Source organism: Teleopsis dalmanni, chromosome 2 (genome assembly GCF_002237135.1).
Source record: "Teleopsis dalmanni isolate 2A chromosome 2, ASM223713v2, whole genome shotgun sequence".
Taxonomy (NCBI): domain Eukaryota; kingdom Metazoa; phylum Arthropoda; class Insecta; order Diptera; family Diopsidae; genus Teleopsis; species Teleopsis dalmanni.
In genome coordinates this window covers 233,453,519-233,467,105 of record NC_051847.1, presented here as the reverse complement: position 1 = coordinate 233,467,105, position 13,587 = coordinate 233,453,519, and the positions used below count along the sequence as shown (strand labels likewise).

Below are 13,587 nucleotides of genomic sequence, written 5' to 3'. Positions count from 1 at the left end.
TTGAAAAAAAATAAATAAATTCCTTCCATATAACTTTATTTTCATTCCAAATCTATTCAGCAAATTACAAAATAAAGATAAACATTAAAAGGGAAACCTTCTGTAAATTCTTTTGTTTTTCCCCCACAACTATTTGCTTTCTATTGTTTTTATCAGTTTATATTTAAAATACATAAAAATAAAAGATTTAGCAGTGATTTAGCAGTGATTTAGCAGAAATTCATTGATGTGCATAAAAATAAGCAAACACACACATACATACAAACGAACACTTACAGGCATGTATGAGGAAGGGTCTGTGACTGGTAAATGTAAAATAAATCCCCACTTTATTTCCTCAGCTGTGGGGGAGATACAATGTTTCAATACTTTTGTTGATATTTTTTTTAGATTTGTAATGATTTGCTTTTAAAAAGTATTTGTTTCATTCTACCCAAGTTTTTTTCTTGTGATTTTAGAATTGTTGGCAATGAATGACACATCAGAGAAGTACTAAGCTCATTTCAAGCTCTAGGGGGAGCAACTTTTTACTTCTTAAGATAACGAAGATTTTACATAAAAATTGGATTAACAAAACTTTTCCATATAACTTTGAGATATTTTACTTTTTTTAATTTTTTAAATTTCTTATAAAAACATTGAACTGAGGAAAAAAATATTAAATGTGCAACAAAATATTGGGTCTTCCAATATAGGAATTATTTTTCATTAAATGCAATGTGTATAAGCTTTTTAATCTTATTATTTTGTTACTAAAGTTTTAAAAAAGATATTGAATTATATTTACTAAAATGGTCTATAGTCATGGATAGGAAGCATTAAAAGCTACCATGTGATAGTTTAACCCGCTAAAAACACCTTTTGGAAATGATGGATGGAAACAATCTGAGCACGCAGACCATAAAGTTTCGTTGTATGTCTGTAAATTACTTAAGATATCGTAAAATTATAGTTTCCTTGCGACTGTTCGATAAGACCTAGGCCAAGAGAAGTAATCTTCTCTTGCTGAGACTTTCTATACCTTTGCTAATATTTAAAAATCTTCAACAAGTTACATTTTGGTCTTTATTTGAAGACCTCAGGGTCTTCTTATCAGTTAGTGTCGATTAGCAGTACAAATTATCGTGACGTTATAGTTTGAGATGACTATTAGTCTTTGTGTAAATAATAAGATATATGAGCATATCTACTGTTTAATCATAATGTTGAAACTTTTCAATATTACAACAATAGGTTATTAATATCTTAGCTCTAGAAGCAAATCTAATATCAATTTCATCTTGAAAAATGTTTGAGTCGGGCTGGGACTGAAGTCATTACAAATAAGTACACACTACGTTACATCATTATCGAAATGAGGTGACTTCAATTATCTTCTAACATCACAGTATTGCTAAAAAAAAATTAGTGTTCCTATTCTTAAAGTGTTAAAAAGTTAGGGCAGAACTGAAACTATTGCAAAAAAATACAAACTGCTATACACGACATCATTATCAATACAAAATAATCTTAATCATTGTCTAATAAAGCTACATTAATTAAGCTTTCAAAATCTATCTTAACAATTGTCATATTAAGGAAACTAACACAAACAGAAACTTGAAATCATAAGAATTTTTATGTTTTTATTGACGTCTTCGCTTAAAGTCCTTTTATGTACTTGAGCACTGCGGTATAGTAGCACCTGAAAGGATAACTTTCCAGCTAACACCTTTTAAAGAAAAAAAATCACAAATCGGAAAATTTTTTAAATAAACGCTTAACAATTTACCCTCTCTTCTTTACACAGCAGTTCCCCCTCATATTTGCAATATTGTGGAAATACGAATAAGGATGGAGTCACCACGTTGAACAATAAATAAATAATATAGAAGAAAATAAATCAAAACATTTTTGTATTGAAACTTCAATTCTCCGAAGTTGGTTTGAGGTTTTGTATTTGTCGATTTTTTTTCTACTTTCTCCATAAAGGCTTTAAAATCCATTAAAAACTTCATTTTGCTTTGCACAAAAAGTTCATATACTCGTAAAATCCTAGGTTTATCCCTTCTCCCCAGGCCACAATTGTTAAAAGCTGTTCAATGCACAATGAAATACAAAAGTGTTTGCGTTAAAAGCAAAATGGAAGTTTTTAAAATCCATAAAAAAATAAAGAAAATAAGGCCTTTTTAAAAATATATTTTTCTAATAATATAGAGAATAATACCTTCAACAAATTTTAACACATTTCACACTTTAGTAGTGTTTTTTAAGTAGTGTTCACAATACCTTCGCATGGGTTTAGTTTTTAAATAAAATCAGAAAGAAATAATAGATTTGAAGTTTCTACAGAAGCGTTGAGAAATAAATCAGAAACAAAACCAATCGGTGTGAAACTGCATCAAGTGCTGAGATATCGGTAAAGCTTTATAGAAGTTTATGGATATTGTTTTTTATTTTGCAGAGAGTAGTGAAAAATAAATAGAATTTTACTACTCTGCAAAAAAAAAAAAACAAATAAGTAGAAATTTATATATACCTATATATATATTGCTTTCAGTAATGAGCGATCCCAAATCGGTATAACAATATTTTATTCAACCTAAGTGAGGCTCTAATTTTGGCAATCGTAATCATAACATAACATGACCTAACTTGAAAACAAGTCATCACAATTGGCTATAGAAGTGATATGTTCAGATATAGTTTCCTTTATGCTGAAGAGGTACCACAGTTATACCTCTACTATTCTTTAGGTCCAGATTGATTGAAATCATCTTCCTCTGTAACTTTAAGTGTTAAACACAGCCACCACGACACTCCCTACCTTTCCTTAACCCAGCGTATAAGACAACTTAAACTGTGGATACTTGGTTCCTGTGATCCAAATACATACTTATATTGGAATATCGCAAGTGAAATCCACTTGCAGTCGATTATAGTCGAAAACAGTATAGGATGGTATGTTATGAGTTTCAGTCGGCTTCTACAATAGGTATGCCGTATCTCTAGAATATTCGAATCCCTATCTCAAAGGACGATTTAAGCTACACTGTGAAATTATAAATCTCAATGTGCATATGCAAAAATAGCAGCTTTATTGATTTCATTATATACTGTAGATAAATCGCTACAAAAATCTTTGATATGATACCCGCTGGTGGAAAACGTAGTAGAAGACATCCACATATCATATGGAGGGTCAAAGTAGTGAATGATTACTCGTTGCTTTTAATTGATGACAGCAATCTTTTGATAGAGCTGGCTGGCTAAGGCCTTTGGACGCAAAAAAGATATACACATCCGTAGTGATTGTGAATAAGTTCAACTAAATGGTAAGATAATTGAGCTGTCTATTTAATAATAGTAATCGTTTAACAGGGTTTTCACTGTAAATGTAGATTTTAACATTAAAACAAATAAGAAAAATTTATGTGTAAAAGTTTTGGAATTTTATGGAGTGTTAAGCTGCTTCATTTTATTGCAACCTAAGCCCTTTCTTTTTAATATTAGTAATCTTTTTAAATTTAAGGCTGCACTACGACATTGGTTTTGGTTAAAAAGACTTTATTTCATTGCCTATAAATCAGTAAAGTTTTACATATTCCATCAAAAAAGTTTGTCTGTAACAAAAGGCGATAAATGTGCTAAGCTCAAAAATGTCTGTTTTAAATAAAATATGATTTGATTACAGAAATATACACTTATATAAATATTTATGGTATAAATACACAGTATCTATAAATACTGGTCAATCTACGATATTTACACAATAGAGTTAAATTACGAATACATATGGTTTTTCAGAAAACATAAGCTTCCTCTTCTCTGTATAATGAAAAAGTTTCAACTTCTATTATTATTGTCAATATTATTCATTTATCAGCTTTCTATTTTTAGTTTCTAATAACAACTTTTTAATAAACTCATTATTATTCTTCTCTCTATAATCATTAGAAAGTAATCATTATCAAGTGTTAAATAAATTTTTGCTATTGACATTAAAGTTAAGAGTAATTATTTATATTTTTTTTTATAATATTTTTGTCTTATCAATAACAAATATAATAAATATTTTTAAATAGATATGTAATTACATTTTAATTAAATTTAGTAGATTTCCAGCAATTAAAGGCTTTCGTTTTTGCCCCAATAAATTTGCATTAACCGCGTAACGCACACTTACACTTGTGGCGGATATGAAGACTCTTCCCAATTAAAAATAAAAAGTGCAGCTGATATCTTCTGCGTATCTCATTACATATTTTCAGTTTCACTGAAACATTTGACTGCTGCATTAAAGTCAATTAAGTAAATGCATTTCTATGTCACAATTAAGCAAGCCATAACATAGTCCCACTCCCAAACACAACTCCACGCATATGGCGCACGGACAGCGCACCAGACATCACACACCAGACGACAAGTCCAAAACCCACAGTTGCAATTAAAACTGGAATTACTTCCCCACGAAGTGAGAAGGAATAGAAACTTTTACAAAGTCAAAGGAGCCACAGACTTTTTTCATTCGGTGGCATTCGGAGAATCGGAGAAAGACAAAACTCTGTGAAGACTTACAAGACACTCGCACAAATGTAATTACAGGACGGAGACAAATGAGTTGGTACCTTGTCATGTTACAGGCACTCGGAAAGTGGCATCTTGTTTACTTTGCGAGACTTGCTGGAAAATTTCTCGAAAATATTTAGTGCGTAAAGTTGTTTTAAGCGCTTATCAGGTGGCAGGTGGGTATATGCACTTATCAGATAAGAATTTACTATTGCCTGACAGTTGGCAAAGTGAAGCTGTTCTAAATTTATTCCTAAAATGTGCAAGTTACATTGACTTAAGTGTCTCATTTATGTCAATTAGAAAAAATATGTTATTAGGAATAATCTTGTATGTATTTGGATATTTCAGTGTACTTATCAGTCTACTGAATTATGATTTAGAAGCCAGAATCGCAACAAGATTAATATTTTTTTCAATATGTATAAGAAAAAGACTTCACAGATATAAAAATATAACCTGCAAAATAATAATGCTACGTTTTAATTAATCTTTTCTCTATAAACTGATGACTTGTATGTAATAAAGTCGAACAAGGCACTTATCAAATACCGTACAAGATCACATCGATACACTTCTGCATTGCTTTCGAAAATAGAAACTACACAGTGACCAAAAGAAACAAAAGCGAACTTTGTAACTAGGAAATGTAATTTACATCTAAGAAGATTACATATTAACGTTGGACGATGACATTGAATGGGAAGATTCTATGACTTACTTGGGCGTTACTGTTGACAAAAAATTCTCTTCGAAAAGTCATATTCATTAACAAACAACTTCAGGTTATACAAAAACTAACATCTCTGCCAACTTACAAATAGTCGCAAACAACACTTCAAAAAAAAAAACTGTCCATTACTAAACAAGTAGTAAGGCTGGACGTATTTTACGACAACGTAGCATAAGGCAAGACCTCCAAAACTAATCTCAAATGCCTTTTATCATGCTAATTCTAATCACTCAAAAATATTGTCAGTAGTCTAATGACGGATTATAGCAGAAAACACTCTCTGTTGCTATTGATAGATATGTGACAATTTACCCTCATATTTTCAGAAGACATAGATACAACACACAAGATAAAAGCCTATTAAGCAATGGTATATTTACTATAACGAAGAATTTTAGATACTTGTACCTTGAAATGATTATTCCAACATATAAGATATCAAATGAAATGATGCTTACTAATGAATTTCATTTTCTGATAGATTATAGCTTATTAAGCTTCTGGTTAAACAGCCTACAGATTTGGTGACAACGGCACTCAACGTTATTATTCTCACATCCAGAATTTACATTGTGCTCCCCATTTTCTAGAATCAGAATATTAAACCAAACCTTAAATTCTTTTTTGTTCTCTCATACCGACTGCAAACTAAACGGCAGAGCCGGCAATAGCTAGATCTCTTCATCTTTGTTCGACCACGAAAACACTGCAACATAATTCAGGCAAATGTACTATCAATCCATTTTCCAAATAAATGGGTTCTGAGCCACAAAACCCTCGACATAAACAATCTTCCCGGACAACCAAGTTGCTGAAAGTCTTTATGAGGCGTTTCAGTTACATCTTACACAGTTCGAAAATATCAACTGTGTATCTTAACTAGTTGATTCAATTGATCATCGTTGAACACATATGGGTACCTGGGTGTACGGAGTTTTTAGGTAACTATACGGCTAACGAACTTGCCAGAGTAGTCAAGCTGCTCTCTGAAATTCATATGCCACAGATATTAATATTTTCACTTAAAATGACATAAACAAACGAACAATAATATCAAGCGACAGTTAAAGAATCCTGGGTAGTGAAAGACTCTTGTCAGATTTCAAAATCTATTCAGTTTTTAAATTTGGGAATCATGCCCATTTTCTTCAAGGTTGTCCATACACCAACTATTTTGTTATATTCTGTTGATCCCATTGAACAAGAGTATGAACACTGTTTTATCCGTGGTATCAGTACATTCAATTATTTGTGCTAAAGTAAAATTTGGTGTGCAAGACTGTCACTTCAACCCAATTTAACTTAGAATTGATAAATAAATTCTGTTTTTATAATGGAGTGAAAAGAATTTCGATTTTTCAAGAGAATTTACAAGAGTAAATCACAAAATGGTTCCGTATAATATGTTTCCTATTAACAGACATTGAAGCTCTTTATTTCATTGAAGATGAGTATGATGATATGACGTCTTACGGTGTCTTTCGATAAGATATGAGATGTGTTCATTTTAAGAAATATATATAACATTGCAGTTATTTTTTGTTGTGTGTAAAATATTTTAAAGTTTAAATTGGCAATGACCTTCAATGTATATTATTTTCATGCATGAATATAAATAAATCTATTGATAATTCACTCATCTTCATGGGGAAGCGTTCGTTTACCCCAACTCAACTGCCGAGTGAAATTAATAAATTTATTCAAATTTTAGAAAAAAGATTTTATGCTATATACAAATAATTTAATAAATAAAATGATTCCTATTAGTAGCAGGTTTTTATTATTGAAAAAGTATTCGAGAAAAGACTCTTCAATTTAATTTCATTCAATTAAATACCTAGAACTTAAGCTTTCATTGGAATGGAATGAATAATTCAGTTGGCTAATAGGCGGAAGAAACTGGAATATGCCAATAAAGAACCAATTTATAGTAAGCTTGATGGAAATGGAAAAAAGAATGACGTTTTATGGTCGGACAAATTTCAATAAATTAATTAAAAATTTTTATTGCTTCTTCCGTAAGAATATACATTCCAACGAGCCTGCTCCTTATGTGCATTAGCGCAGTGCATTTCCGAATCTTCCGTATGTTTGCATCCGTATGTATACCCAGTCTCGTGAGGTGGTAATTTAATTTACAGTGCCCTGTGATTCCTGTGATAATTCAATGTTTTTCTTGTGATAGGTTCATACAATCCTGGTATCTCTTATTAGTATAGGTAAGGGATTTGGATTCTGTTAATCCTGGTATATTATCCCAGTTTTTCTTTTTATTCTAGTTCTGCTTTATTTTTATGGGAGAAAGGAGCGTACTATATCGTAGTCCACAGAAAGCTTTCAGTCCCATCATCGGTGTGGCTGCGTATTCATTTTTGCGTACTTCAGTACGTCCTGGTATCCAAAGAATCGACACCTGATTTGATTCGCCAATCAAAGCAGTCTTGAACCAGTAATGAGATCACCTGATGCGAGTTAAGTGCTTTGATTGTCTATAACGTATACAGTTTAGTATATTGATCGCTTTCGGTTGTAAGCATCACTCAATAATTGCCCATTTGCAGATTTTTGGAACTATCTATATATCTATATATATCTAATAATAGAATGAAATTTTTTTCTATTACTAATATTTCTCAGTTTGTGTAGAATAAATTTGTCTAATAATGCCGGCAGCGACTCAATTTAGATTCATTTAGCTGAGCGTCATTCTAGTTCAGTTCCCTTGCACGCGTGCCGTTTTGTATCTCCAAACCTTGTAGAATGCGACAAAAATAAATGAAAGTGAAATTCTTGTATCTCAAATCTTCACTCGAACTGCGTGCGCCACCGCCATCGTCGCCATCGCCGCAGTTGTCATAGCTCATGTGCATGCAGGCCAATCGGTTTGTGGATAAGAGAATGTTTATTTATTAATAACAATGTTGTTGTTGTTGTCGTTGTTGTTGTTATTATTATTGTTGTTAATAACAATAAATGAAACATAAATAAACGAAGTCAGCTGTTGGCGATGCTCGCCGATATTGTTTTTGTTTGAGTTTCTATGGTGGCGGGAAAGCACTCAACTTTCAGTGCTGAGTGAAAAGTTGTCGCGGGTGTGTCGTGCAAAATTTCTATCTCGATACTTTCAAAGAAAATGCCAATCTTTTCCAAATTTGCGTTGCTAAGAGGTGAAAAATATTTGTGAAATTATTTTTAAAACAATTTTGTTTATGCAAATTTTACGTTGCTTAAAGCAAAAAAAAAAAAAATCAATTGTATGAATAAAATATATATTTTTATATGAATCTTGCAGATACAATATTTTCAAAATTTCGTTGTATGAAAAAAAGTATTAAGTAATGATATAAATGCAATTGGATTATGAATCATATAATATTAACAGTGATTATAGTGGTATGGGATGCGGTTGTATAGTATAATCAGCCGAAAGTCCTTTTCCATTCAATCTAAATGGATACAAAATGGATATAAGATACACTTTCATCTTTGCTTTTTTATTATTACGTTGAAGTTAGTTGAGTCAGTGCACTTGAGTACTTTTACTCTCTATTAACTACCAGGTTTCTTCAAAACCCTTCTCTACGCCTTGTCTTTTTAAATTTTTATTATATTTAACAAATAATTAGAAACTTTCAACCTACTTATTCAAACAATGGATCACACCTCAAACTTTCTGATACATGACACCTTACTCAATACGTCTTCGATCTAGCTAAGAACAACGCATTTTTTAAAGAAAGATTTTTCTGGTAAAATAATTTTCCTTTTCAATATCTTTGAAGTCCTTATAATCAAATTTAACTTTTAAAATATGTCTTATCAACTTGTAGTTGTAGATACTTTCGGGCAACTTATCAACCTGTGACATGCGATTGTCAGGAAATGAATCCAGTGACTTTATATGGTTTTATCTAAGACCTTATCCAATTCGATTTAATCTATAACCAAAAGACATTATTAGGCTTATTAACAGCTTTATTAAGTTAAGTTTAACTTAGAAGACTCTTTCAAGAGATGGTGCAATAAGTCTTATAGGTAACAATGTATTGTAATTGTCCTTTTTAACGAGACTAGTAATAATTGAGATCGTTATATGATCAAGCCATATATAGTCGTTAAATTAGACAATAAAATGAAAGATCTGCAAAAATAGTGCAGAATAGCAAAACAAAAACAGACCTAAGACGACGCATGTTAGTTTGAGCAGTATGCCCGGTTACGAAGAAACAAAAACAAAAGAAGTTTTGGTCCTATTTTTTTAACACCCCGCTAACTGACATAAATTAGTTATCACTTTAATTTATTGAAACAGGTCAATATCATCAAACTTTTACTAGCCCTGTCGAACTCAAGCTCCACATTTAATTGTGTGTTATTTTGATTAAACAATCCATTTAGGTAATATGGTGGTTAAATAGCAATTCCTTTTTAAAACTTTACTATAGTTTTTAAAATCAAGAACTAAATATATACAAATGTAGACACTGCTCTTTTTAACTGAACAGCAACAAATATCTGAAAAAATATAATAACCAATCAATTCATTGTCAAAGTCAATTTTGGATCAGTAAAACTTATTTCCATGCTAAGTCAATGTCTTAAGAAGAAAATAATAAATATGGAATTTCAGAAAAAAAAAAAAAAACTGCGTGACAGAAATATGTTTTCAACTTTACTTATAAAAGTAGCTATTATTTGTATTAACATTATAATGACACATATATATTAATTATGTTATTATATATGCATAAGTAATTCAAGTCCGTGAGAATTATATTACCTAAATAGAATTTTGATACAAAATCAATGTAAATATTAGAACCCTACGCTATTCTTATAGGAGTATAACTTTCGTTATTTTTGGAAAACTTTATTGGTATATAATATATCCAGCAATTCAAATAGGTATTATTATATTAATAAAATATAGAGATATAATGTATTCTTTAAAATTGCTTTAAACTTTCAGCACAGTTTTGTGTACTAAATTTTAAACTCTTATTAAATTGTTTTGATTAAAGGCAGTGAACATCTTATCAGACAACAGGCGCGTGGCTATTCGAGTGCGAAGCCGGCCATTGCGCAATTCTCGGAAATATTGAATGAACAAATCAAATCAATCAAAGATGCTGGCACATTTAAAAGGGAACGCGTAATAACATCTTCGCAGAGCACCGAGATAACAGTCCAGGGCAGCGATAAAAAAATATTAAATTTCTGTGCAAATAATTACTTGGGCTTAGCCGTATGTTTCTTGCTACTTAAGAATGTTAATCTTTTATTTGTTTCATGTCTTCAATTATAGAATAATCCAGAAGTAGTCAAATACACAAAAGAAATAGTGGATCAATACGGCGCTGGATTAAGTTCAGTGCGTTTCATATGTGGAACACAAGACATTCACAAGAACTTAGAAAAAAAAATTGCCAAATTTCATGGACGCCAAGATGCTATACTCTTCCCTTCTTGTTTCGATGCCAATGCAGGTCTCTTCGAGGCAATTTTAACACCAGAAGATGGTGTGTTCTCCGATGAACTCAATCATGCTTCAATCATTGATGGTATTCGTTTATGTAAAGCCAAGAAGCAACGGTATAAGCACAGAGATATGGCAGGTATGATGAGTTTTAAAAAGTTGCCGTATAAATGAAAATTTTAGTATGAACGAAAAAAAAGTGAATATTGAATATGTTACATCGTTTTTGAAATATCACACGTCAAGAACACTATGAGACCTCAGTCCAAATACTGCTAATTCAAAAGCAGCGTATCCTTTCGATATCCGTTTCATATTCGTAAAATTCCACTTTATTAAGTAATATTTTCTAATATTCAATTATTGCAATTATTAATCTTTACAGATCTGGAAGAGCAATTAAAAACAAGCGATGCTCGTCTCAAACTTATCGTAACAGATGGTGTTTTCTCTATGGATGGAAATATTGCTCCTTTACCACAAATATGTGATCTAGCAGATAAATACAATGCTCTTGTATTCATAGATGAATGTCATGCAACAGGGTTCTTTGGACCTACTGGTCGTGGCACTGAAGAGTATCACAACGTTATGGGACGTATTGATATTATAAATTCAACTTTAGGAAAAGCTATGGGTGGTGCTTCTGGTGGTTATACAACAGGTTCCAAGGAATTAGTAACGTTATTGCGTCAAAAAGCACGTCCATATCTATTTTCGAATACCTTAGCTCCAGCAACTGTTGCAACTGGTACTAAAGTTTTAGATATGTTGCTTGCATCCGACGAACTTTCGAAGACCGTACAATCAAACACTCAACGCTTTAGGGAAGGTATGAAAAAAGTAGGTTTCACAATTGCCGGGGAAAATCATCCAATTTGTCCAGTGATGTTGGGTGATGCACGTTTGGCTTCAATATTTGCAGATCAAATGTTAAGTAAGTATTAGTTTTTTATTAATTAATTTAGTGAATTGAATTAATAATAATACAAGACTATAAATAAAATAATAAAGATTTTAATTATATTTGGTTTACGATATTTTTTTGATAACTAATAAAATATTTTTTTTTTCAGCTCATGGTATTTATGTGATTGGCTTCAGTTTTCCAGTTGTTCCAAAAGGCAAGGCTAGAATTCGTGTACAAATTTCTGCTGCTCATACCAAAGATGATATTGATCATGCCATAGCTGCCTTTACCGAAATTGGGAGATCGCTCAAAGTCATCTCATAAAACGTTGGCTTTTTAATTAGTTTCGATGTTTGAATTTTAATTAAAATATTCTTGAAAAATATCTTATGCATTTATAAAATTAATTATCATTTATTAAAATATTGGTTTACTCAATTTTTAACTGACTTTTCATAACAATTATGTAGAAATGCGTTTAAATGTCAATTAACAATGGAAACCATATATCATAGAGATTATAACAAATAATTTTTGTTGTCAAAGTCCCTTTTAGCTTTTATTAAAGTCTCAGGTGTCTAAAAACGAGTCTATATTACATTATTTTTTCTATCGATTTAACTATATATTTAACTGCATTGAAATATTTACTGGATTCATATATGGTCGTCCTTGTCTTCCCCAGCTGCAGACACTAAGGGCCTAAGCACAGACACCTGCAGGGTCTTCATGTTATGCTTTGCCGCAGATCCGTTAAATTTTTTTCGGATTGTATATATATAATTTTTGTAATATATAATTTTTTTAATTTTCTATAACGTTTTAGGAATCATGATTTTTTTTGTGCGGAGAGGATGTTTAAATATGCCTAACGCGTTGTCCCTATGTCTTCACAATAGTGTTATGTCTGATTTGCAAGGACTAAAAACAATACCCTTCGTATGCCACATCATTTCTACTCTGGAACTTTATCATGAATACATAGAGTCATCCATTAACCCATTAATAATTTTCTTTGTTAGCTTACGTCCAGGCCTCGCTTAGTTATATTTCTTTACCTGTTCACGAAATCGAAATTAATGTTCGAGATCATATTTTTTCCGTTTGATAAAAATAAGGGCTTTAGGATTTAGGGATTTCGGCTTCTTCAGTTATGCTTGTAATCAATTTGAAATGTTATCTCGACGACATACAACAATTTTTATTTGACGACAATGAGTCAGACCTGTCGAGCTAGACCTGTTCAATAAGATACTTGAAGTCACAGTTGATGGAGTTGTTGAAAATATTTAACTATGAACATATATTTATATGTATATATTTATATGAATCATAACACATCGTTAGTAGCTTCTGTTAAGGTATCAATAATTATCTTATTTATAAAATTGTTGTATGGCAGTAACAAATAATGAGAGATCATTTATCCCAGAAGTTTGATTTTTAAAAGATCTGAGGAATAACTTTATGCTAACTCGTACTATGCGAGTTGCTCATGCTTGTATTCTGTAAGAAGTAAATTAAATATTTTTAAGAAAATAAGTTGGCAAGCCTTGCTACGTTTTTATTACAAAAGGTGCCAATGAACTTCCTTCTTAAAAATTTTTAATGCCAAAAAAAAAAAAATTAAAATCCTGCCTGCCAAAAATCGAAAATTAAAATTATTAATAATTTATGCATACACGTCAAAAAAACGCGGTGGTCAACAATTTATGACAACGAAGCTCACACTTAAGTTATTTATTGGTATCATCCCATAACGTTACTCTTTCGAACACTTCTTCCAGAATTTAATGGAGCGATTTTCGGTTCTTAGTGCCTTTAAAACTCATTAAAGTTCAGCACAAGTTGGGCATAAAATTAAAATTTCAAATTTCATTTTTTATTGATTTTTTAAGGATTTATGGATTTCTGGCATGC

General features: G+C 31.2%; 1 protein-coding gene across 1 annotated transcript; it reads left to right on the top strand.

Annotated features, from left to right (window-relative positions):
* Positions 1 to 8,338: 8,338 nt before the first annotated feature.
* Positions 8,339 to 12,102, top strand: LOC119685009 (2-amino-3-ketobutyrate coenzyme A ligase, mitochondrial-like). The gene is made up of 5 exons (XM_038099175.1): positions 8,339 to 8,448; positions 10,303 to 10,526; positions 10,587 to 10,896; positions 11,143 to 11,694; positions 11,834 to 12,102. Exons 1-5 carry the CDS (start codon positions 8,415 to 8,417, stop codon positions 11,989 to 11,991), a joined length of 1,278 nt encoding a protein of 425 aa, XP_037955103.1. The 5' UTR covers positions 8,339 to 8,414; the 3' UTR covers positions 11,992 to 12,102.
* The last annotated feature ends 1,485 nt before the right edge of the window (positions 12,103 to 13,587 follow it).

Bases quoted from the DNA above. Each gene is read 5' to 3' on its own strand.
- LOC119685009 (XM_038099175.1), top strand. From the start codon at position 8,415: ATGCCAATCTTTTCCAAATTTGCGTTGCTAAGAG. The intron at 8,449-10,302 runs GTGAAAAATATT...TTTTGATTAAAG, and splicing joins CAAATTTGCGTTGCTAAGAG to GCAGTGAACATCTTATCAGA. The intron at 11,695-11,833 runs GTAAGTATTAGT...TTTTTTTTTCAG, and splicing joins ATTTGCAGATCAAATGTTAA to CTCATGGTATTTATGTGATT.